The sequence below is a fragment of the Hyperolius riggenbachi genome, chromosome 2, assembly GCF_040937935.1.
Source record: "Hyperolius riggenbachi isolate aHypRig1 chromosome 2, aHypRig1.pri, whole genome shotgun sequence".
Lineage (NCBI taxonomy): Eukaryota > Metazoa > Chordata > Amphibia > Anura > Hyperoliidae > Hyperolius > Hyperolius riggenbachi.
This window is the reverse complement of record NC_090647.1, coordinates 270,201,328-270,228,806: the sequence shown is the minus strand read 5'-3', so window position 1 is coordinate 270,228,806 and position 27,479 is coordinate 270,201,328. Positions and strand designations below refer to the sequence as shown.

General features: G+C 45.7%; 1 protein-coding gene across 1 annotated transcript in view; it reads left to right on the top strand.

Annotated features, from left to right (window-relative positions):
* The window catches only part of MMP28 (matrix metallopeptidase 28), a 139,672-nt gene that overhangs the window by 80,542 nt on the left and 31,651 nt on the right, over window positions 1–27,479 (top strand). The window contains exon 3 of the mRNA XM_068265364.1: window positions 3,341–3,507. Coding sequence (XP_068121465.1) covers window positions 3,341–3,507 — 167 coding nt within the window. The remainder of the gene's footprint in view (window positions 1–3,340; window positions 3,508–27,479) is intronic.

The following is a 27,479-nucleotide window of genomic DNA, read 5'->3' as shown; positions in this document are numbered from 1 at the left end:
TGGCTTCTGTCTGGATGCAGAGGGTGAGACATGGCCAGTTCCTCCAATGTAATCACAGCCCGCTCTCTGGCTTCTGTCTGGATGCAGAGGGTGAGACATGGCCAGTTCCTCCAATGTAATCACAGCCAGCTCTCTGTCCTCTGTATCGGTGCAGAGGGTGAGGCATGGCCAGTTCCTCCAATGTAATCACAGCCAGCTCTCTGGCCTCTGTCTGGATGCAGAGGGAGAGACATGGCCAGTTCCTCCAATGTAATCACAGCCAGCTCTCTGGCCTCTGTCTGGATGCAGAGGGTGAGACATGGCCAGTTCCTCCAATGTAATCACAGCCAGCTCTCTGGCCTCTGTATCGGTGCAGAGGGTGAGGCATGGCCAGTTCCTCCAATGTAATCACAGCCAGCTCTCTGGCCTCTGTCTGGATGCAGAGGGTGAGACATGGCCAGTTCCTCCAATGTAATCACAGCCAGCTCTCTGGCTTCTGTATCGGTGCAGAGGGTGAGACATGGCCAGTTCCTCCAATGTAATCACAGCCAGCTCTCTGGCCTCTGTCTGGATGCAGAGGGTGAGACATGGCCAGTTCCTCCAATGTAATCACAGCCAGCTCTCTGTCCTCTGTCTGGATGCAGAGGGTGAGACATGGCCATTTCCTCCAATGTAATCACAGCCAGCTCTCTGGCCTCTGTCTGGATGCAGAGGGTGAGGCATGGCCAGTTCCTCCAATGTAATCACAGGCAGCTCTCTGTCCTCTGTCTGGATGCAGAGGGTGAGACATGGCCAGTTCCTCCAATGTAATCACAGCCAGCTCTCTGGCCTCTGTCTGGATGCAGAGGGTGAGACATGGCCAGTTCCTCCAATGTAATCACAGCCCGCTCTCTGGCCTCTGTATCGGTGCAGAGGGTGAGGCATGGCCAGTTCCTCCAATGTAATCACAGCCAGCTCTCTGGCCTCTGTCTGGATGCAGAGGGTGAGACATGGCCAGTTCCTCCAATGTAATCACAGCCAGCTCTCTGGCTTCTGTATCGGTGCAGAGGGTGAGACATGGCCAGTTCCTCCAATGTAATCACAGCCAGCTCTCTGGCCTCTGTCTGGATGCAGAGGGTGAGACATGGCCAGTTCCTCCAATGTAATCACAGGCAGCTCTCTGGCCTCTGTCTGGATGCAGAGGGTGAGACATGGCCAGTTCCTCCAATGTAATCACAGGCAGCCAGCTATCTGGCCTCTGTCTGGATGCAGAGGGTGAGGCATGGCCAGTTCCTCCAATGTAATCACAGGCAGCTCTCTGTCCTCTGTCTGGATGCAGAGGGTGAGACATGGCCAGTTCCTCCAATGTAATCACAGCCAGCTCTCTGGCCTCTGTCTGGATGCAGAGGGTGAGACATGGCCAGTTCCTCCAATGTAATCACAGCCAGCTCTCTGGCCTCTGTATCGGTGCAGAGGGTGAGGCATGGCCAGTTCCTCCAATGTAATCACAGCCAGCTCTCTGGCCTCTGTCTGGATGCAGAGGGTGAGACATGGCCAGTTCCTCCAATGTAATCACAGCCAGCTCTCTGGCTTCTGTATCGGTGCAGAGGGTGAGACATGGCCAGTTCCTCCAATGTAATCACAGCCAGCTCTCTGGCCTCTGTCTGGATGCAGAGGGTGAGACATGGCCAGTTCCTCCAATGTAATCACAGGCAGCTCTCTGGCCTCTGTCTGGATGCAGAGGGTGAGACATTATTATTATTATTATTATTATTATTATTATTATTATTATTATTTATTGTATTTATAAAGCGCCAACATATTACGCAGCGCTGGACATTAATTTAGGTTACAGACAATATTTAGGGGTGACAAACAGCAATATGACAATACAGGAATACAAGAAAACCAGATCACACAGCACAGTATGAGTACCAGGTAATGCTTAGTCAGTCACTGGATGGAGCATGGTGATTAGGCAAGTTAGGTTCACTCAGATGCCTAGCATGGGTGCACAGTAATGGAGGTGCATGATCAGGTAGGACACAAAAGGAGGAGGACCCTGCCTAAAGGCTTACAATCTAGAGGGAAAGGTAAGGACACGAGAGAGACATGGCCAGTTCCTCCAAATATAATCACAGGCAGCCAGCTCTCTGGCCTCTGTCTGGATGCAGAGGCTGGCACATGGCCAGATTTATGCAGGGTGTATGCTGCACATGGAAGCAGGGGTTGCTGCAACTGATATGGTGGGAAGTTTACATAATAAGTGACTCTGCTGTGGAGTGAAATCCATATTGTGGTGCTTATGATGGTCGTTTTTAGAATTAATTTAATGCAACAGTCAAAAACACTTCTCTTAAAGGAAATCTATCACAAACTTGTTACATTTTAAATACATATACAGTATATAAATGTACAGTTCTCCCAGAGTACAATGCAATATAAATCATTTTTTTGCTATCTCACTGGCACTTACAGTAGGTAGTGAACATCTGACAGATGTAACAGGTTTTGGACTAGTCCATCTCTTCATGGGGGATTCTCAGTCATTTTTTTATTTACAAAAGCGCTTACTGAATGGCAGTTGCTCAGTCTAAGTGCCAAAATAGTATGCAGGAAATCTGACTGACATCTGTACAGATCCTTGCCGTGGAGTGTTTTTGTAAAGAATAAAGAAGAATAAAGTTAATACTGAGAATCTCCCATGATAAAATGGATTAGACTAAAATCTATCAGATTTGTCAGCATTTTACTACCTACTGTAAGTGGCAGCAGCATTGGAAAAAAAGTAATTTATAGTGCATTTTACTGGGAGAAATGTACTTTTTATTTGTATGCATTTTATATTTTTCTAATTTTACTGATAGTGGTCTATTAATGGCAATTATGGTAGATGCAGTCATCTTATTACATATGATTGGTGCATAAGTTCCTTTTGGTGGTTTATTTTCTGTATGCCTTTTTTGCCTCATGAGTTTTCTCAGTTTCACTGAACATCTATTTCTACTGAAATCTGCCAAGGCCCACCTCAAAGGCCAGATGTGCTGTTCTATGATGTTACCTTACACTCTGATTAATTTATTATATATTGCCCTATTGTTTGTACTTTCATTTAAGACGTTTTTTTTTTTTTTTATCACACTCAAGGTTGGTATATATGTGTTATATGTACTGTACACTGAACTTTAAAGATCTTATCCAGCAATTCAGATGTTCCATGTTTTAATGCTAGGTCATACTTGAGAAAATAACAGAGACTGATCTTTCTGTTTAGTCAATAAATGGCACTTTATTTCTCTAATATTGATGTTTGTGTAAGTGTTTTTTTTATATTTTAGAATCATTTTACTGTCTAAATAGTTGCATTAATATTGCTTTGCAGAGACTTCCAACGCTCCTCACTCCTTCCAATCAATGGAGATCTAGACGAGAGCACATTACACCAGATGCACTTACCCCGCTGTGGCATGAAAGATGGTGGCCAAACAAACCAGTTGACTAACAGACCCACCTATGCAAAGCAGCGCAGGAAACGTTTTACAACACAAAGTAAGTCCATTGTTATATAAATAAGGGTCAGGGCCAGTGCACACCAAAAACTGCTAGCGGATCCGCAAATGCTAGCGTTTTTAAGCGGTTTTCTGAGCGATTCTAGGCATGTTTAGAGCGATGTTCTAAGCATGACTAGCATTTTTTGGAGTGTTTTTGTGTAGCAGATTTATATTTTGTTATAGTAAAGCTATAACTGAACAGCGTCTGTAACAAAAACGATTTGAAAACTGCTCTGATCTAGCGTGTTTCAGAGCGGTTTTCCACTTTCCTGTATTTAACATTGAGGCAGAATCGCCTCAGAAATCTAAAAAATACTCTTGGTAAGTATTACTCTCGGTGAGTATTTTGTCCTGCACAAGGTGGGAAGTTATACTCTCTGTGAGTATTTTGTCCTGCACAAGATGGGAGGGTATACTCGGTGAGTATTTAGTCCTGCACAAGGGGGAGGTTTGTGCAAAGTCCTGCAGCTCCTTGCAGACTCCTGTCGGCTTTCTGGCATCCTCCATGTACGGCTCCCGGCATGTCACCTGACCCGCGTCACAAGACATGCAGGGAGTGCCATAGAATCTGCAGGACGTCACTGGAGGTTCGGTGAGTATTTTGTGGCTGTCAAACCCTCTCAAAACCCCCCAAACAACTGACCCCATTTTATCCCCTCAGGCATGCCAGTTAGTTGAGAATTTCCGGTTGCCTGAGTTCCGGATAACGGGGACTTTGCTACACCATGGTTTCTTTCACATGAGAAACTGAACTGCGCTCTTGTTGGGCAGTTCACCCACCACCCCCACGGAGCGCCTTTCGGATGCAGTTTCATGCAGCGGAATGGCAGAGTTTGTAACCTCATGCTTGGCAGCATTAGCAAGTGGTGCAGTTACAAGACAGCAAAAAACTGCATCATGCCACACCTGATCTCAGCCCACTCAGATGTGACTCGATGTGGTCGCTGCCTCTCTACTGTTTATGCCAAGTTCAATCCTGATGGGCAGCAACGACTTTTCCACTACAAAATTCAGATCTGTTACATAAATGCAAACTTTTCTTCTTTCCTGTGCGATCCCATGCATTTTTGCCATGCTCATTTAGATTAATTTATTTCCTCTGAATAGAAACAAAAGGCAAACTCACTAAACTGCGGATCAAAAACTCACTTATTGCGGATCACAAAGCACTGAGGCCTGGAACCCACTGAAATCCGCAAACGCAAAACGCAACCGCTAGCGTTTTGCATGAGCGGTTTGCAAGCGGATTCATGCAAGTTTTCAGTCGCGTTTTGCAACAGTGTATTTTTTTCCTCAGCGGTTGTGTAGCATTTTGCGTTTCGCGTTTTTATCCTGATTGGTCCTGTGAATTATTTTTAATTTTGTTACAGTGTGCTGAACCGCAAAACGCTAGCAAAACCGCTCAGTTTAGGTTTTGCTGAGCGTTTCTGCTAGCGTTTCAATACTTTACATTGAAGCGATAACGCTCCCAAAATGCTGCAGGTCCTGCATTTGCGTTTCTGGGAAACGCAAACGCTCCTGTGGAAGTTGCCCCATCCATTAACATCAGCTGAGCGTTTTGGCAAAACGCTAGCGTATCGCAGCGCGGCCAAAATGCTCAAAAAAACGCTCTTGTGGGTTCCAGCCCTAATGGAACACCACAATTTATATTGTACAATAAATCCTAGTACACACCTTCAATTTTGTTTGAATCAATCACTGACCAAGCGGGGATTAGATTGTGAGCCCCTCTGAGGGACAGTTAAGTGACAAGACTTCATATTTTGTACAGCGCTGCAGAACATTGTGGTGCTATATAAATACTAAATAATTTATTTTGTGTACGCAGGTCCATAGACCTGGTGAGCAAGCACCACCCGAACAGATTTTTTGATCTGTCTAGTTGTACAACAGTTGTTTCATGCAGTTCAGCACTAGGGGAGATACGGACATGGGTAGCCTGTGTTGAGTGTCGACTCACATGGGGCTGGCTGCCTCCACTGGGACCTGTTTTTAGGGGGCTGTGGGGGCCCTGTCGGGAGCAGGCAGGGGGTGTGACAGAAAGAGAGAAAATAATTTACTTTTTTTTTTCTTTAATTTTTTTTTTTTTTTTACAATGATACAGTGGGAAGAATTGGTGGACAAGGTACAGCGGGACAGTTCAGAAGCACAGACTGGTCAGGCCGCACAACAAAAACTCAAATTAAATCAAGGCCTGGTGGAACTGGGAAATGTACATTAGATATAAATTGTAAAGAGTAATTCCCTTCTGGCGGAGGGCTCAGATTTTCCCCCAGAAAAAAAAACCGGATAATTTAGATGAAGTGGGAACAAAATGTTCAGGAGTGTGACCAACATGCTTTAGAACTAATGGTGGAGTTTAGATTATATTGCTACCAAGATAACTAATATTCAAACACAACTACAACCATATTCACAAAAACAAGAGTATTTGGATAAATGTGAAAAACTGAATAAGCATATAGGAAAATTGAGAAAGGAAACCTAAGGCCCTGTTCATACTCACAAACACTGGTTCGCACGACAGCCAGGGGCCCCGGTCTCTCTTACTGGCCAGGGGCCCCTAAACCACCATGCGATGCCTAGAGGGAAATGCGGGCGAGCCCTGGATCTCTCACTTCCAGGGACTTCACCCCCATTGCCTCTAAACTGAATGCTAACTGCAACACACACAATTGCTCACTACCAGTTCAAGCAATTTCCTACCTTTATCTGGTCAGCAGGCGCCAGTCAGCCAAAATACGGTCATACACCCTTTGCCTGCCATACCGAACTTTTTCCAGTTCGTTAAATTACCGAATTAGAAGTTTATCGATTTCTAGTTGTATTCATCAAGGTTTTTCCGCATTTGGTGTGACTTCGATAAAATATTGATAACAACGCGGTAACCATTCGGTAACATGTCGATATTTCCATTTTAGAGCGGTAATATAACACAAGGCCATGAGATTCCCGTGGAATTGTGGGTAAAAAGGCAGTCCTTTGAACACCACATAGCAACATTCTGAATAGGGCTTAACACCTGGACCAGGATTCTGGAAGTGGCTTGGGACAATCCACAATTTCGCCAGCTACGGATTGATAGGAGACTTTTCTGAAAAAATGTAGTGCAGCTAGCAATTTAGTTAACCCTGGCACTGCTAGTGCTTTTGTTCTCTTAAAAGATGATTCAAGAGAAATGCCGATGTCCTGGTATAGCAAATAAATCTATTCTCTTGCAAATTGATATGGTTCTAGACCTTATTCTTGCCCTTCTGCACCTTTGAATCACTCTCAGCTGATACATAACCATTTCAAATGGCTCCATCTTCTCTGTCAGCAATGATCTGACAGGAATAACGACAGAGCAGTGAAGGAGATAACTAATCCTAAATTTAACGCTTAACCACGCCAAGTTTCATTTTCATGAGTTGCACTTTCTTCCGTTTTATCGCATCATTACCAAATGATTACCGAATTCTCGCTAACAGCTGTAGATAACTTTGATAAATCCTGAAATCAACTTATCAAGGTCGGTATTTTACCGAGCTGCCGGTAATTGATTCGATAAGTCTTGATGAATCGAGGCCAAAGTAACTACACAACTGCCACTGAGTCTGTGGGCAGTCAACCCAGTAGTGAACCAGCTAGTGAAGACAATCGTGAAATAGAACTCACACAGTCACAAACACAAAAACAGAGAGAGAGAGAGAGAGAGAGAGAGAGAGAGAGAGAGAGAAAGGAGCAGAAGGCAAAAAAAGCTGAGCAGAAGAGAAAGCAAAACCAAGGGGTAAGCACAACTTAATTACGAACCCCCTTGTTAGGGGTGAACTTGAGGAATGCAATCCAGCAGTAGATGACTCCTCGACTCCTCGCAGAGTCAGTGCTGTCACAGGGTTTGGGATTTTGTCTCACCCAATCCCTGAATATGTTTACAATTAGGAAATACGTACACTTATTTGGAGGAAAATTACTCCTGAAATGGTTACATGCCCAATGTGCCGCAGCTGATCAAGAATCCTTGGCCTCCCTGTCTCGACAGGATCAACAGGCCCTGGAGAATTTGGCCAATTTGTGGGAGGAAGGACATGTGGATGATGTACTGGATCTTGAGATAGCAAACAAAGACGCAGAATAGACATGGGGTGTTTTAAATGTAAATCAAGAACGAATCCATCATTTGGTCTGAATTCCCACATTGCCACTTTTGTGAGTATTTATGGTCTCTGGATAAACAATGATGAGGGAGATCTGAACATCTCTGGAGCCAAAATGAAAGCAGTTAAGAAATTGTGTTTGAATAAAGAAATTACAATGAAACCCATAGAGCAAAGGTGGAAACGTCATGATCGTGGACACACAACTGACTAGGAGAATGTGCCTGGTCCTGCTCTGTGATAGGACTTGTTATAGAGCGGTATTCGCGTCCAGAGTTACCAGGAGCAGGAGGGACCTGGAGGCTATCACTTATGAGCAATTTGTGCAAAAATCCTGACCCAATTGTATCTACGTTCTATTTGTTACCTAAAGTACATAAACAAACAACCCCTATCCCAGGGAGACCAATAGAGAGTGGTTCTCTTACCCAAAAAAATCATCAAACTGCCCTGTACCTACATTCGCCTGATCGCACTGCACACCAAGATCATCCAGCCCTAACCCTTACTCCCACGCCTGTTAATGACATCTCCAACAGTCTTGCATCCTTCATAGACACAGCAACAACAGCGATACCAGCTAACCACGCTGCACGCATTACCAGTGGCAACAGAGCTCCACAGTACTCCACAGATGGATTACAAGTACCATATAGAGCGGGTGAGATCCCTCCATGCTCACACTTGTAACTTTCTGCTTTCTACACTGTGAGATTAAGGAACTTTGCATAAGATGCTGGTCACATAAATCCTCATTTGCATGTTTGGAACAATCCATGGATCATGTGTCTGTGTTGAAGTAGTCTGGCCCTTATCACTGCTGGGTAATGATTGGGCCAATGTGTAAGGGGACTATGGTGAAAATGCATTCCAGACTGCGATTGGGATTGGAGAAACTGCATGACGAGCATTACAAATGTTGGTTCATAGATGGCTATATTTGTCTGTGTCTTCCAACAATATTGTTATGGGCATGAGAATTACTAATAGAAACAAACCAAGATCAGTTTGTAAAGGAACTTTTGTATATCTCTGAAGCTGGTTGCTGTACTGAATACATATTCCAAGGTGGATGTGTGCTTTTTTGGAGGGGATGCCCAACAAATATCTAAACTGTTTTAATGCAGGCGGTTAGGGGCGCTAGGCTTTTTTAATGGGTATGGGCAGGGGCATACCCACCAATCACAGGGCCCCTCCAATGTTCACACCCTTTCCCTTGCCTACTCGAGGTGACCCTCACAGCATTGGGGCCCATCTTGCAAGGGTCATACAACAAGTGTGGCCAACATAATTGTCACACACATAACAAATGCAGCAACAAAACCACCTGATCTCAATACAGACCTCTATATCAGAGAGAGTGAAATGGTATTTGGGAGCCCCTTAAAGCTCTGGGGCCCCCTGTGGTTGCAAGGGATACACTCCTGCGTATGGGGGGAGGAAGTTCTTTCGCTTGTTCTTGTGTTAAATTATGTTATAATAAATATTTTTACATTATTTTTTGGCCTTATGTTATTTTATGTTTACAGGGATTAACAAGTGCCTTTTCCCAAGCAAGTTGTTACAAAAACAATGAATTGCGGCACCTCCCTGTTCATATCTTTACGGTGGTGCAGTCTCAAAAACAAGTTTATTTCTTTATTAAACAATGATAGTTTTAAAATCTGTTGACCCTCCTACTACGTAGAGGTAGTAAAACTGACCAGTCATTGAATGTGTGTACCTGGCTTCAGTGTCCTTGCGATTTGCTAAACAATTGTGTTCAGAAAAATGTATCAATGTGCCTATAACAGTGCTCATAGTGCAATTTAAAGAGACACTGAAGCGGAAAAAAAAAATATGATATAATGATTTGTATGTGTAGTACAGCTAAGAAATAAAGCATTAGGAGCAGAGACATAAGTCTAATGTTGTTTCCAGTACTGGAAGGGTTAAGAAACTCCAGTTGTTGTTTATGCAAATTGCCATTGAGCTCCACGACTTTGAAAAGTGGCAGAGTGCTCTGTGTTCTGAAGGTTGTTATCTTAACTGTATTGTTTGCAGAGAACAGTTCAGGACAGGTCAAAAGTTCACTGCCTGTTCTGTAAAAAACATTTGGAATGCTGTGCAGTGTGTAAACTGCAAATATTAGAGAATGATGCAATTCATTATATACTATTTTGTTTTTGCTTCAGTGTCTCTTTAAGTAAAAGCAATGTATGTGTCACTGACACATATCATTTTGGTATCAAAACAATGATTTTTCAAATAATGCTTTCAGCCTGCTGTGTATTCTGAGCTGTAAAAGGAAACCAAAACCCATTAGTTTTCACAATACAACTTTTCACAATGGCTGCAGAATCTATTTTTGTTCCTTTTTATTTTTCTGTTCAAGAGCCACAACTGGAGGAGCTGATGCACTGCAGTTCTGTGTGGCTATTGTCCCTCAATCGGGTCACACATAAATGACCCCCAGGAACCAGATTAATAACAACACTGTGTTCCCATTTTCAGTGACCTTTGGCGGGTCTCAATAATGACATGTCTTTTCTGCCTCCCCATTAGTGCTGCTGTAAGCTGAGAAGCAGAAAATCCAGAATTCAGACACAGTGACATCCTGACCTTCCCAGACAAGTTAGCATCACATTCCAGAGAGCTGAACAACACAGCACTTAATTCATTCACCATCCTTCTCCAGAAAAGAAGGACCCACGCAGAGATACCTCCAAACTCTGATATTCTGTAAATGTCTCAATAAATTCACAGTGCTAGCTACTGCAGTTATGGTAGGATTGAGAAGAAATGGGTTCCTAGGCAAGATAGCAGTGTTTGCCCACTGCTGATGGTCACCTGGGTCTTTTAATAAGATTTGGTGGAGGCTTGCATGCCCCAGGCCCCTATACTTTCTCCTGGGGCTAGGCAATTGCCTAGGTTGGTCTTGTGGATGATCTGGCTCTGCATGCACATATGTGCTTAATCTAAATATGCATTGTTATATGCAAATGTTAACCACTTGCCGACCGCGCACTCATACCGCGCGTCGGCAAAGTGGCAGCTGCAGGACCAGCTGCAGGCTGATTAATCAGGAAGCAGCCGCTCGTGCGAGCGGCTGCTTCCTGTCAATTCACGGCGGGGGGCTCCGTGAATAGCCTGCGGGCCGCCGATGGCGGCTCGCAGGCTAAATGTAGACACAAGCGGAAATAATCCGCTTTGTTTACATTTGTACGGCGCTGCTGCGCAGCAGCGCCGTAAGGCAGATCGGCGATCCCCGGCCAATCAGCGGCCGGGGATCGCCGCCATGTGACAGGGGACGTCCCGTCACTGGCTGCACAGGACGAATAGCGTCCTGTGCAGCCCGGATCTCCAAGGGGGGGCCAGGTAGGAGAGGGAGGGGGAGGATTTTGCCGCGGAGGGGGGCTTTGAGGTGCCCCCCCCCCCGCATCACCCAGCAGGCAGGAGCGATCAGACCCCCCCAGCACATCATCCCCCTAGTGGGGGAAAAAAGGGGGTCGATCTGGTCGCTCTGCCTGCACGCTGATCTGTGCTGGGGGCTGCAGAGCCCACCCAGCACAGATCAGCTACAACAGTGCTGGTCCTTAAGGGGGGGTAAAGGGTGGGTCCTCAAGTGGTTAAATCCAAAAAAGACTGGCACTGCTTTAGATGTAAATATAACTCTTTATTCCATTAAAGAAATGGCAGCAGTGACAGACTACTGCTTGGAGCAGTTTGATAAAGGGTTATAACCCGAAACAGCAGTCTGTCACTGCTGCCATTTTTTGATGGAATAAAGAGCTATATTTACATCTAAAGCAGTGCCAGTCCTTTTTGGATTTTGCTGGATAGTACTCCCCAGGAGGCACTGGGGAGGGACTTTGGCATACTGCATTTTCTTATTTTGTCGGTGCTCCCTTCCTTCTGTTTCTATATGCAAATATTATACTGGAAACAGGTTTTCATATGTCAGTTTCTGCACTCCCACTGCATCACATATTTCAGTACTTTGTAGGCAGAATGTTACCGATCCATTGCAACAGCAGATCATTACATTACTTTACACTCTTTTATATTATGTGACTAGCTGGTTATTAGCAGATGTTCATTAATGAGTGGCATTTACAAGGCACACATTCCTAATTCTAGAAATCCTAATGACTTAAAATGTAGCTACAGTGACAAACCTGTGTTTACTAGATTATCCAGTATTATAAACTACTCAGTGTATTTTGTTAACATCCATGCTGCCATTTCCCTGGAAGGACACCACACCTTGGTCAGAGCGTCTGCATATGTTAACCACTTGAGGACCCACCCTTTACCCCCCCTTAACGACCAGCGCTGTTGTTGCTGATCTGTGCTGGGTGGGCTCTCCAGCCCCCAGCACAGATCAGCGTGCACGCAGAGCGATCAGATCGCCCCCCTTTTTTCCCCACTAGGGGGATGATGTGCTGGGGGGGTCTGATCGCTCCTGCCTGCGGGTGTTGCGGGGGGGGGGGGGGGGCACCTCAAAGCCCCCCTCCGCGGCAAAATCCTCCCCCTCCCTCTCCTACCTGGCCCCCCTGGTGTTCCGGGCTGCACAGGACGCTATTCGTCCTGTGCAGCCAGTGACGGGACGTCCCCTGTCACATGGCGGCGATCCCCGGCCGCTGATTGGCCGGGGATCGCCGATCTGCCTTACGGCGCTGCTGCGCAGCAGCGCCGTACAAATGTAAACAAAGCGGATTATTTCCGCTTGTGTTTACATTTAGCCTGCGAGCCGCCATCGGCGGCCCGCAGGCTATTCACGGAGCCCCCCGCCGTGAATTGACAGGAAGCAGCCGCTCGCACGAGCGGCTGCTTCCTGATTAATCAGCCTGCAGCTGGCGACGCAATACTGCGTCGCTGGTCCTGCAGCTGCCACTTTGCCGACGCGCGTTATGAGTGCGCGGTCGGCAAGTGGTTAATGAAGGGTCTTTTCTGGTTTACCTTCTTCCAGTCCTGTAAGCATAAAGGTGGCCGTACATATAGCAATGACGGGCACATTCGACCACGGGACAAATCTCTCTCTGAACGAATCTGATTAGACCAAGATCTGTCAGCTGCCCATACACCACAGGCCGATTCACAATAATTTTCAGAATGAAGTCTCTCGAGAATCGTCCGATCCCGCCGCATCCGCTACCTCGCTGCTGTTGTCCTAATGTATAAATGAGTATGTAATTTGTGCATTTATACATTACCTGGCCCGTGTTGCAGTGTTCGTCCTTCTTCTGAATCCTCCGCTGTTCCATAACCGCATACAAGCTGCTGGCGAGGCGTGTGACATCATACGCTGCCATGCTATGTGCTGGAAGCGTGTATGGGGCTTACAGAAGAGCAGGGATTTGGAAGACGGATGGACACCACGACACGGGACAGGTAAGTATAAATGCACACATTACATTACATTTATACATTTCGGAACAGCACTGGGGGTTTAAAACCTTAAAGAGGAACTTCAGCCTAAACGAACATACTGTCATTAAGTTACAATAGTTATGTTAATTAAAATAGATAGGTAATATAATCTCTTACCCACCCTGTTTTAAAAGAACAGACAAATGTTTGATTTCCTGATGGCAGCCATCTTTTTGGTTGAAAGGAGGTGACAGGGAGCCAAATGGCCTGTGTCCTGATCACCCCTCTCAGTTGCTAGGCAACGTGAATAACAACATAGGAAATCCCATCATGCTCGGCACAGCATCAGGGAAAAAAAGCCTGGGCTTTTTTTCTTTGATGGGTGGAGCTTAGCTAAAAATGTAGCTAAAAATGATGCTTTGGTAAGAAAAACAAAGTTCTGATGCTGTGAAACTGTTAAAGAAACACCAAGCCTTTTCAGTTCTGCTGAGTAGATTTTTAGTCCGGACTCCGGAGGTTCACTTTAATCTTCTGATAATGCTGAGCAGTCTTGTAAATTCAAAAATGTGACCACAGTTATACTTTTAAACTACAATATGAAAGATACCCTGTTGTAAATGCCATCAATTATACTGCAGTAACAGAGTGAAGCTCAGTGGCCACAGGATCAAAAGACTAAACATTAATTAAATTATTAAATGCCAGATTGGAAGGAGTGATTCTATCTGCTATAATCCAGATGTAGCACCCGGTGCACATACTGTACATGTTGTGGCAAATTAGACTGATGTAGAAGTTATTAGGTGCTGCAGTGCACTGTGGGTCTGTTTGCTTCCCAGAATACCACCATACTGTCCTGAGTTATCCATGATCTACTCTTCAGCACTATGGTTGCACGTATGCATAGTCCGCATTTCTGGCAATAAGATTCTAACATGTGTTGGCTGCCCGTGTACTTCAATTGAATTGGTAATTGGGAGAAAAAAACCCTTTAAGGCAAACAGTGTATAATCAGAGCTATGTTTATACATGTCAGCAGAAATATTAAACATGCTCATCATGGCTTTCCGAATATACAGTTCCATTCTGTAAGTAATGTGGTAGATATCCATGTAGTTAATGTGTGGAGTGGAGGTCCCATGTTCCCTTAGCCCTCATAATACTGCCACCTGGCTACAATGCCTTTATGATATCATAGTTACAGCACTGGGCTTGCCTGCAATACAGTGAGGTATTACATACTTATATTCATAATGTGAGACATTATGCCTGAGGAGTAGCTAAAACTCACAAAAATTCAGCTGAGAGCTCTACGTATTTCACACCAAAGCAAATAGGAAAATGTTTTTTTGGACCAACAAATGATCATTTTTAATGAATTGTGGTTACTGCCTTCCTTTCAAGAAGTCTAATGGCCTTCTATTAACAAAATAAAGAAAAATGCAGGAAAACAGCATTACTAAGCACAATTGAAAAGTTGGAGCAACCCTCTAGTATTATGCCAGAGAACAGAGTTGCTTGTTAGCAAGGATTAATGCTTCTGTGCATGTTCATTATCCATCAAGCACTAGTTACCGGCCCTATGTCTTTAAAGGCTTTATCGGTTTGTTAAAACAAGTTAAAGTATTTGGTTGATCTGTCAGCTGGCTGTGCTACGCTGGCTTTCAACCACCTGTTTTCATCACAGAAACCACTTGTCCAAACCTGAACTGTGTAAAACCACACCCAAGGGCTTAAGGATGAGAACTCTTAAAAATGCTGGGAATTTTATCTGAAGAGTTGAAAGGATCTCAGGCGTTTGTAGTGATTAATAGGCACTAATCAGCAGTGTGTGCACAGGGATTCAATGCACAGTAAGTCAAGCTTATTCAGCCTAATGCTATGCTAGAGTATTTAACAGGTAAACACACGGCATCATTTTCTGTTGTGTCCCTTGTCACTTTGACGTTCGTTCCTGGCTATAATGTAATGTGCACTGTTAAACCTCTGCTAAGCTATAAGTAAGCAGTGTATTTTTTATAGGTAAGGAGGGCCATAGATGGACTTGATGAGTCAATGCAGCATGCCCACAGTCAGACCTTTACTTTTCTCTATAGAAATGGGAGCTGTTGACTGTTGCAATCACACTTTCTGTTTACTTCTTCTCTATGGAACCCCACTGATGTGATGGTAAAATAAATCAATGGGCATTAAAAATGCAGATGTACAAAGTTTAAATAGAAATGCCGGTGAATCTTTTGATGAAAATAACAACAAAGCTACAATTTAAAGGATTGGAGAACCTTTTGCAGTAGCATGTAAGTGTACTCTCTTGGCAGGCTGTATTACCATCTGATACTGAGTTTTTTGCTATTCTCAAAATCCAGGACATGCTGAATACACACGAATCGATGCAGTTTCCCGTCCGATCGATGGGAATCAAATGATTATTTCTGTCATGTCCAATCTGCTCCCATTCGATAATGGTTAAAGTTATCAAGGGAAAATCGATCCTGTTATCGATGGTCACACACGATGCAACTTCCTGACAGGTTACTCATTGATCAGAAATTGCATTGTGTTTCCACTGCGTGTACCCAGCATTAGGCTGGGTTAATGCTATGCACATAACTGTGCATGCTGCGTTGCTGCACATGGATACAACTGTATGGGCATGTCCACATCCCTGCGTTGAAATGGAACATGTTATCCAAACACGCTTTCTATAGTGCACTTCTAGATAATGTGCACCATATCAATTGTTTATTCTATCTAAAAGAACATGCTTTCTCCTAGGAGATCATTTTTTATCTTCTCTTTATATTAGCTTTTCAGCATTCCGCAACTGAAAGAGTACCTAGATGTAGTTGAAAAGTACTGTAAAAATTATTCTGAGTATGTTCTTGGTTGCTGGTGGCTTTAATAGCATTTATTAACAATGTGTGACAATATCACCCAGGAGAAAACTGATGAGAAAAATTGAACTGAATAAGAACCAGAGTGCCCACTGTGCTATGCCTTTCTCATTTTGTGGATGTTGCGATACGCGCATAGTGTAATGTGAGCTTAGGCTAAAGGTACCCATGCACTGGGTAGAATTCCCGCTGATATACAGCAGATTCGATCACTGTGATGCTGTTAAATCGTTAACACAAACGCTGACCAATCGACCAATTGTCATCCGACATCAGTTGATTCAGTCAATCGATCTGGACGTCGGGAGCGCATCGCTAGCAGCTTTTGATTCTGTGGCAACCTACGCATAGCGGCAGCAATAATATCACCTGTCCAGCCGGCGCGAGTCCCCGGGATACATGCTGTCCTTACTTCTTCCGGCTGGCCTTCTTCTCGTTTCCTCTTCACTTCCTGTCGCGTCCTGTGACAAGCCAAAGTTCAAACAGTAGAGCACCCTCTACTGTTTGAATTTCCACTAGTCACAGGACAAAACAGGAAGAGAAAATGGGAAGAGACAGCAAGGACTGGCACCGACAGGATATGTATTGTTGCTGGTCAGGGGAGCCCGAATGGGGGGAGGCGAGGGGACGGCGAGGCAAGCGGCGGTTTCACAAGTTTTGAATCGATTTCATGCTGAAATCGATTCAATCCTGTGTGCAGTGTATGGGCAAAATTAGAACCCTCTTTGATTAGATTAGATCAGAGAGGGATCAATTTGTTTGTCGATCTGGTGGCACCTCTATCAGTGTATGGCCACCTTAAAGGACGCCAGAGACGATTGACAATAAAAGTTTTATACATACCTGGGGCTTCCTCCCGTCGGATCGCTCCCACGCCGCCGTCCTCAGTCTTCTCCCTCTTTGGTACCGGGTCCCGTAACTTCAGCCAGTCGCAACCACAGTCACAAGAGAAGTGCGCCCTCTACGCATTTAACGATGTGCGGTGATCGCGACCATACCATTGCAGACTATTATGTCGATCCCCACAGACATCCACGCTAATTACCGCGATCATTTAAAGTCTTGTTTCGCACATCTTTCTGGCGGTACGTGATTGCATGTCTTTCTGTGAGTATGTTGCAAGAGAGAGATCCTGCATGGTTTTGGGAAGCCCCTAGACTATCTAGAGGCTTCCCACTTTCACTGAGGGTACGCTTTAAAGGGAAATTCCACTTTTATTAAGAAAACTTTCTCAGTTTGGCTAAAGACCAGTTAACCCTCTGGGCGATACAATAAGATCGCCCAGGAGGGGGCGCAGCACTTTTTTTAAAATTTTTTATTTTTTAAATCATGTAGCGAGCCCTGGGCTCACTACATGATAGCCGCTGCCCAGCGGCATCCCCCCACCCACTCCGATCACCTTCGGCGATCAGAGTAAGCAGGAAATCCCGTTCAGAACGGGATTTCCTGCTGGGCTTCCCCGGTCGCCATGGCGAACGGGCGGGATGACGTCACCGACGTCATGAACGTCGTGACGTCAGAGGGAGTCCCGATCCACCCCTCAGCGCTGCCTGACACTGTTCGGCCAGGCTGCGCAAGGGGTCGGGGAGGGGGGGGGGCTGCGCGGCACGGCGGCGAGCGGCGGCGATCGGAAGTTACACGCAGCTAGCAAAGTGCTAGCTGCGTGTAACAAAAAAAATTATGCAAATCGGCCCACTAGGGCTGGAGAACTCCTCCTGCGCGACATACCCCGAGCTCAGCTCGGGATTATCGCTCAGGAGGTTAAGCAATGGTCCAAGAAAGAAAAATGTATCCGGGCACCAGTCACTGAAAAAGTCACCTATTTATTATGCTTCCAACACCTTCAGTGATACATACAAAATCTAGTCTTACAGCTGTTTCACGGGAAGACCCGCTTCTTCAGAGGCAGCAACAGCTGTAGTATCTGCTGCCTCTGAAGAAGCGGGTCTTCCCGTGAAACAGCTGTAAGGCTAGATTTTGTATGTATCACTGAAGGTGTCGGAAGCATAATAAATAGGTGACTTTTTCAGTGACTGGTGCCCGGATACATTTTTCTTTCTTGGATCTTGTCAAATTTGTTTACTGGAGGCACAGTTGTCTGCCGCCACCTGCATCTTCCGACCTGCCAGTCGCACATCTTGTGCCGATTTTTTCCTGTTCTCCTTACAAGTACAGTTAAGCAATGGCAACCCATCAAATGCATTGGCCTCTTTCTCGCCCTGCCCAGCGAATGACGCTCCATTGCACAATATCATCCCTCCTCTGCACCCCATAAGCAAGAGTACGTCAGCTGGTGAATGTGTCTGTATAAGCTTATTAAGGCCTTACTAACTGTTACCCCGGGGATCAAGCCTTGATCCTTACATGCAATAATTATAGTGCATGTGTACACGACTTTAGCCACACAGGTTTATCAAAAAAATTATTAATGAGGTTCTCTACTCTGATCCCTGGAATTACCCAAAAAGAAAAAAGGAATACAGACTGCGACTATACATACACTTATTTATCTCATCAGATCACGTTTCACTTTAGGTACTATTTAACTGGCACAAACTTTATAATCTGTTGAAAATGAAATTAAAATTACTTTCAAAATTTGAGCCAGTTATTGACAGAAAATAAAGATAAAATATAATAGAAAATAAATGTCACTCTGGTGAGTAATAATGGTGAACAAATAATTAACCCTTAATAACCCTTAATGAATTAACCCAGCCAGCTGCCCCTCTTAAAATTGTACACTTCAAACATGTGCACTTAACAGGAGCAGCTCCTACTAAAAGTACCAGTAGGGTATTGTACTTCAGCCCTAGACAGGCAACTAATATTTTTAAAAGGGACTTAGGATAGAAGCCTATTTATTGCCAGACATGGGGATACGTGAAAGGCCAGCACGACAGTATTACTAAACTCATAAATAACTGGCAACAAAAATGTGGTACCCGGCCGCTCGCTTTTTCCTCAAGTATTAGATAAAAAGTCAGACAGCAACTCTCATCTGATGTCTATACCTATTGGCCTACCTTTTGGCAGCCACTGGCATTTTCTCCATAGCCCGCTGCTTATCTGCAAAGTCAAAAGCTTTCACTGTGCGGATGGCTTGCTCCACTGATTGATAGCTGGTAACTGCCAATCAAAGGCTGAAGAATGTGGCACACTTAATACTTCACTTAACAGACACAGGTCAATGCTTGTGTCATATACACACACCACTGCCGTGCTAGCACATGCATAATACACTCTATACATATCTCTGGTGCTCTGTGAGGATATCATAACACCAATATGTAATATGCCTGCAGAAAAGCTTGTCTTCAAATTGGTTTCTTTCACAATTTGGGTAGTAGCGGTTCATAGTGCAGTTGGATTTATTTTTACCCCCAGTACCTCAGTACCTTACTGCACTATGTGCCTTGGCATTGGCTCTAGTTATTAGGTTTCACTATGGGCCTCAAGTATAAAATGTTTAAGTGCACAACAGTATCTGTTCCTCTTCTTGCAACCAACCAGGTTCTTAGTTAATTTACTTTTTAATGTAGATCTGAATTAGCAGGACACTAGTATGCTTAGCACATGCTAGATATCCAGATGTGCTTCAAAAATATTTAAATTATATATAATATATATTATATTTATATATAATTGTATATATGTATAGCACTTTTTGAAAAAGCTGTAGGGTGAAACATGTTAAAAAACATTATACAACCACTTTGTAAATAGCACTATCACTCCTCTATATGTCCTCCTGATATGTATATGTAGGTGATGGTTTGTACTGACTACAGGCAGCATCTGCTAGCAGTCTATACGACAGCTGACTGAATGCTAGTGGCTACAACCATCTCCTATACCAGCAGGGTTCTAAACCTCTATGTGGAATAGCTACACCACATTATATGTCTAATTGTAGGGGATAAGCCAAGACCTCCACACTAGAGGTTTTATACATTGATTTGTGAATCTTGTTAGGCACGACTAAAGTTGTGTTTCTTTTACTGACCATTAGGTCCAATAATGTGGAGCTAAATACTCCTATATTTATACTCAAAGGGCTGGTCATTAGTGACCCTGTGTCTGACAATGATGAAGTCATCATAATGTCTGTGCCCATGATTTCCCTGCCTCTGCAAAGCACTGCATGGTCTGTCTGAGAAATGTGATTACTCCATTTTATGCATTGGTTTGGGAAAAAATACATTGTAGATTGTAAATTGCAAACACCTCTAACCACAGTGAAGAATACATTTTATTCTAAATTGAAATGTTGGCTGTAATGAAATCTGAAATCCAGATGATGTCCCGACTCCCATACAATGAACCAGGTATGATAATATATTGCATCAATAGTCATTCCTTTTATTGTTTGCTTTGCTGTATGTAGCTTTTACCTGAACACAGACCATAGGTGCCCACAGCAGGTAATGATACATCACATGAGGAATGATTAACTTATATGGAATAATTAACATGATCATGAGTCATTGGACTTGATTCCCTAAGACAAATAGCATGCCTTATTAGAGTTAGCACATCTTACCAGAGTTCACACGCCTTATCAGAGTAGCATAGCGAGCGCTACAAACTTATGCCTGCTAATTGGCAATGACGAGAGCTCCACTCGTCCTGCCCTGAGCCCCTGCGGGTCCTATCTCTTTAATGGACATTACCCCTGCACTTTGATTGGCCCAGTAGGCTGCCTGTCACTTGACAGGAAAAATACTACTCTAATAACATTTTTCCTTTAATACAGTTTGATTCTAGGCAGTCTGTAAATGTTACCAAGGCAATATGCAGATAATCCAGTTTTTCAAGAATCTTTCTTACTGACCCATCCCAACTGCTTATCACATTTCTCGTCATTTTCAATCTTGTCACATCCTTTTCACGGCTTTTGTTTCCTGTCTCTTTGAAGGTACACTATGAGTGTTAATGTCAAGTCTCCCATGTAATGATGGCAATGATGATTTCCAGAGATAAATAAGGGTCTGATCAGCCAAAGAGGTAGTAACGTAACAGGCAGGATAGAAAAGCTCTTGTGAAATGCATGACTCTTCATGTCTATAATTGTGTGTGTAAAAGCTGTATCCTGGCTGTCATATAATCCTCCCACTGCTGCTAATTACACGGCTAAATGCAGAACAATTCGTGAAGCTGTAACACTTGGCTCATCCACAACAACATTCTCCCAATTCAGATTCATAGCTTTTACATGAAATGATAGCTTGTTTATTATTACAGTACTGGCAATACATTATTGTAAATTGCGCAAAAGGTGGATCAGCGCATCACCAGGCCGCCTCCGAATGGCCTACAATCAGAGGTGCGCTGAGCCCCCCCAGAAACTGCAAACGCACCTTGAACCCAAACAGAAGCTCTGCATATACACCAAAAGCAAGGCTGCTAAGTGGGAGCAGCTGACCAAAAATGAATAAAATTAGTAAATGGCAAAGAAATGAACAGCGCTACTTAAAAACAGATAAGTGCCTACCTGCAAGAGAGTGCAAGCCCCACTTGTGGGATAAAATACACACCGAGCATACACATAAGGCTGCTAATTGGGAGCAGCTGACCAACATCCTCCAGTGGTAGACAGGTTATGTGTATGCTCGGTGTGTATTTTATCCCCCAAGTGGGGCTTGCACTCTCTTGCAGGTAGGCACTTATCTGTTTTTAAGTAGCGCTGTTCATTTCTTTGCTATGTACTAATTTTATTCATTTTTGGTCAGCTGCTCCTAGTGTTGGGCGAACAGTGTTCGCCACTGTTCGGGTTCTGCAGAACATCACCCTGTTCGGGTGATGTTCGAGTTCGGCCGAACACCTGACGGTGCTCGGCCAAACCGTTCGGCCATATGGCCGAACTAAGAGCGCATGGCCGAACGTTCCCCGAACGTTCGGCTAGCGCTGTGATTGGCCGAACGGGTCACGTGGTTCGGACCCGAACGCGCTCTGATTGGCCGAACGGTCACGTGGTTCGGGTAAATAAATACCCGAACCACGTCATATCTCCGCCATTTGTCTGTGGGTTTAGCTTTGGGTAGGCAGGCAGGGTAGTTCGCGCTCCAGCCACGCTAGCCAGGGTCCCCCCTGTCATTGTGTCACTGCTGGGAACAGTAGTACACCGCTTGCTCAGCCACACTATATAGCATTCTGTTTACTGCCACTCTGTGTACCTCGCTCAGCCACACTATATAGCATTCTGTTTACTGCCACTCTGTGTCTGCTGGGAATAGTAGTACACCGCTTGCTCAGCCACACTATATAGCATTCTGTTTACTGCCACTCTGTGTACCTCGCTCAGCCACACTATATAGCATTCTGTTTACTGCCACTCTGTGTCTGCTGGGAATAGTGGTACACCGCTCGCTCAGCCACACTATATAGCATTCTGTTCACTGTTCTGTGTCTGCTTGGAATAGTGGTACACCGCTCGCTCAGCCACACTATATAGCATTCTGTTTACTGTTCTGTGTCTGCTGGGAATAGTGGTACACCGCTCGCTCAGCCACACTATATAGCATTCTGTTTACTGTTCTGTGTCTGCTGGGAATAGTGGTACACCGCTCGCTCAGCCACACTATATAGCATTCTGTTCACTGTTCTGTGTCTGCTGGGAATAGTGGTACACCGCTCGCTCAGCCACACTATATAGCATTCTGTTCACTGTTCTGTGTCTGCTGGGAATAGTGGTACACCGCTCGCTCAGCCACACTATATAGCATTCTGTTTACTGTTCTGTGTCTGCTGGGAATAGTGGTACACCGCTCGCTCATCCACACTATATAGCATTCTGTTCACTGTTCTGTGTCTGCTGGGAATAGTGGTACACCGCTCGCTCAGCCACACTATATAGCATTCTGTTCACTGTTCTGTGTCTGCTGGGAATAGTGGTACACCGCTCGCTCAGCCACACTATATAGCATTCTGTTCACTGTTCTGTGTCTGCTGGGAATAGTGGTACACCGCTCGCTCAGCCACACTATATAGCATTCTGTTTACTGTTCTGTGTCTGCTGGGAATAGTGGTACACCACTCGCTCAGCCACACTATATAGCATTCTGTTTACTGTTCTGTGTCTGCTGGGAATAGTGGTACACCGCTCGCTCAGCCACACTATATAGCATTCTGTTTACTGTTCTGTGTCTGCTGGGAACAGTAGTACACCGCTCGCTCAGCCAGAGTATATAGCATTGTGTTTACTGCCACTCTGTGTACACCGCTCAGCCAGACTATATACCATTGTTTACTGCCACTCTGATTCTGCTGGGAACAGTAGTACACCGCTCGCTCAGCCAGACTATATAGCATTGTGTTTACTGCCACTCTGTGTACACCGCTCAGCCAGACTATATACCATTGTTTACTGACACTCTGTGTACACCGCTCAGCCAGACTATATACCATTGTTTACTGAAACTCTGTGTACACCGCTCAGCCAGACTATATACCATTGTTTACTGCCACTCTGATTCTGCTGGGAACAGTAGTACACCGCTCGCTCAGCCAGACTATATACCATTGTTTACTGACACTATATAGCAGACTATATAGCATTGTGTGTACACCGCTCAGCCAGACTATATACCATTGTTTACTGACACTCTGTGTACACCGCTCAGCCAGACTATATACCATTGTTTACTGCCACTCTGATTCTGCTGGGAACAGTAGTACACCGCTCGCTCAGCCAGACTATATACCATTGTTTACTGACACTCTGTGTACACCGCTCAGCCAGACTATATACCATTGTTTACTGCCACTCTGATTCTGCTGGGAACAGTAGTACACCGCTCGCTCAGCCAGACTATATAGCATTGTGTTTACTGCCACTCTGTGTACACCGCTCAGCCACACTATATAGCATTGCGTACTCTGCCAGTCAGTGTGTATATTGCTGGGATCAGTAATACTCCACTCACCGTCAACCACTATATGAGCTCAACATGAGTTCCCCAGAGACCTCCGCTGTGAGCAGCACTCCCAACAACAGCAACAGCCAACGCCCCACGCAAGCTATAACATCCACCCCAGCAGCCAGTGGTCAGCAGCAGCCCTCCCCGGAGGAGAACGTTGTGTCCATCAGTCCGTCGCCAGAGCGATTAATGAGGGCTGCCATTGAGGAGATGATGGGGCCTGATGTGGAGGAGGAGGTCTGGCTCAGGCCAGCATCCCAAGTTAATGTTGAGGACGATGAGGGGTCTGTGTCTGGGGATGTTGGGGTGGCAGAGGTGGTGGGTGGGTCAGACTCAGGAGAAGAGTTGTATGATGAGGATGATGATCGGGACCATCTGTATGTGCCTCAGAGTCCGACCCCGGAAAACATGTTGTATCGTGTGTTTAGGTACTAAAATCTGCGTTCCCTCCCAGTAGTGTTGGGCGAACAGTGTTTGCCACTGTTCGGGTTCTGCAGAACATCACCCTGTTCGGGGTGACTATATAGCAGACTATATAGCATTGTGTTTAATGCCACTCTGTGTACACGGCTCAGCCACACTATATAGCATTGTGTTTACTTCCACTCTGTGTCTGCTGGGAACAGTAGTACACCGCTCACCCGCCACTGTATAGCATTGTGCTCTGTGTCACTGCTGACAATAGTGGTACACCGCTCACCCACCACTGTATAGCATTTCTGTACTGCCACTGTACTGCTGCCAGTCAGCGTGTACTTTAAGGATAAGTGAAATGAGGAAGAAATCCGGTGAAAGAGGGAGGGGCAAGGGAAGAGGTGTTTCCCCTGACGGTTCACGTACAGGCCACAGGGGAGCACCCAAGAAAACCCACTCAATACTGCCCATGTTGTCCAGGACAACAACCCTCACAGATCCAAAAGAACAGGACCAGATAATTACTTGGATGACCTCTCAAGCGTCCAGCAGTGGGTTAAGCAGCACCAGCACATCACGCACGAGGTCCGAGTCCTCAGCCAGTTAAAGTCTGGGCTTTCTTTGAAGACTGCACTGAGGATGTTACCATGGCGATTTGCAAGGTGTGCAAGACCCGCCTGAGCAGGGGGAAAAGTATTAACAACCTCTCCACCACCAGCATGAGCCGCCACATTCTATCCAAACATCCCACTCTGTGGGCAAACGCGGCAGGACAGGGTACCACCAGCAACACTGCCTCCCTTGGGTTCACCAGACTCACCACCAGACCCGCCTCAGCAGCAGCAGTAGCCCAGCCATTGCGTGGTTCACAACATTCACAAACATCAGACGATGCTGACACTGTCACTTTCCGGACTAGTGCTCTTGAGGTCTCCCAGTGTTCATCAAACACAACAACCAACAGCCCTTCGGTGTGCAGCGCTACGGTTGAGTTGTCTGTCTCTGAGATGTTTGAGCACAAGAGGAAATTGCCAGCAAATGACCCCCGGGCCGTGGCAGTAACAGCCAGCCAGCATAGCCAAGCTTCTGGCCTGCGAAATGCTGCCATATCGAGTGGTGGAGACAAACAGCTTCAAGGGCATGATGTCAGTGGCCATCCCACGTTACGTGGTTCCCAGCCGCTACCACTTTGCGCGCTCTGCAGTGCCTGAGTTGCATGAGCACGTGGTCAGCTAAATAACCCGAAGCTTGAAGAATGCCGTTGCCTGCAAGGTTCACCTCACCACTGACACCTGGACGAGTGCGTTCGGCCAGGGTCGATACATCTCCCTTACCGCGCACTGGGTGAACCTTGTGGAGCCTGGCAGCGATTCCTCACCTGCTACGGCGCGGGTGTTGCCCACGCCGCAAACAGCTGGATAACAACAGCAGCACCTACCTCTCTGACTCCTTCTCCTCCAACGCATCTCAAAGCTGTACCTCATCCGGAAATGCTAACCCAGCACCAGCAGCAGTAGGATCGTGGAAGCAGTGCAGCACAGCTGTTGGCATGCGTCAGCAAGCGTTGCTGAAGCTGATCTGCCTTGGGGATAAGCAGCACACAGGGGAGGAAATTTGGAGGGGAATAAAGGAACAGACGGATTTGTGGCTGGCACCGCTGGACCTGAAACCGGGCATGAAGCTAGACACCTGGCACGAACTGGCAATGTACGCAATAGAGGTGCTGGCTTGCCCGGCAGCCAGCGTTATGTCGGAACGCTGTTTCAGTGCTGCCGGAGGCATCATCACAGATCGGCGTATCCGCCTCTCCACAGAAAATGCAGACCGTCTGACTCAAATTAAAATGAATCAATCCTGGATTGGAAACGACTACGCAACACTCCTGGACCCCAACCAAGTAACATGACCGATGAACATCTGGGATGGTTTAGCATTTCCGGTCCCTGTTTATTGAACCTCTCATCTGTATTACATTTATGACTGCATGGCGGCAAAAAGCATTGCTGCTATATCCGCACGCTTTTTGTCCTCATGCAAGGCCTGGGTTGTTGTGTCTCACAAAGCGTGGCCTTCTCCTCCTGCGCCTCCTCCTGTTCCATCACGTGTGCTGCTGCTGCTGCTGCTGCTGCTGGGTTACCGTTGCCGGTCCCTGTTTATGGAACCTCTTATCTTTATTACATTTATGACTACATGGCGGTACAAAGCATGCTATCCGCACGCTTTTTGTCCTCATGCAAGGCCTGGGTTGTTGTGTCTCACAAAGCGTGGCCTTCTCCTCCTGCGCCTCCTCCTGTTCCATCACGTGTGCTGCTGCTGCTGCTGCTGCTGGGTTAGCGTTGCCGCGTGGTCCCTGTTTATTGAACCTCTTATCTTTATTACATTTATGACTACATGGCGGTACAAAGCATGCTATCCGCACGCTTTTTGTCCTCATGCAAGGCCTGGGTTGTTGTGTCTCACAAAGCGTGGCCTTCTCCTCCTGCGCCTCCTCCTGTTCCATCACGTGTGCTGCTGCTGGGTTAGCGTTGCCGCGTGGTCCCTGTTTATTGAACCACTTATCTTTATTACATTTATGACTGCATGGTGGTACAAAGCATGCTATCCGCACGCTTCTTGTCCTCATGCAAGGCCTGGGTTGTTGTGTCTCAAAGCGTGGCCTTCTCCTCCTGCGCCACCCTCCTCCTGTTCCATCACGTGTGCTGCTGCTGGGTTAGCATTACCGGTCCCTTTTCCTGGAACCTCTTATATGTATTACATTTATGACTGCATGCCGACAAAAAGCATGTTACCTGTGCAAAGAAAACAGACATTTCCCGCATTTAAAAGACAGTTTTCCCTTTGAAACTTTAAAATCGATTTTCTCAAAAACTATAAGCTCTTTTTGCTAAATTTTTTTTCCTCTTGTACCCGCTCCCAAGGTGCACATACCCTGTAAATTTGGGGTATGTAGCATGTAAGGAGGCTTTACAAACCACAAAAGTTCGGGTCCCCATTGACTTCCATTATGTTCGGAGTTCGGGTCGAACACCCGAACATCGCGGCCATGTTCGGCCTGTTCGGCCCGAACCCGAACATCTAGATGTTCGCCCAACACTAGCTGCTCCCACTTAGCAGCCTTGCTTTTGGTGTATATGCAGAGCTTCTGTTTGGATTCAAGGTGCGTTTGCAGTTTCTGGGGGGGCTCAGCACACCTCTGATTGTAGGCCAATCAGAGGCGGCCTGGTGATGCGCTGGTCCACCTTTTGCGCAATTTTC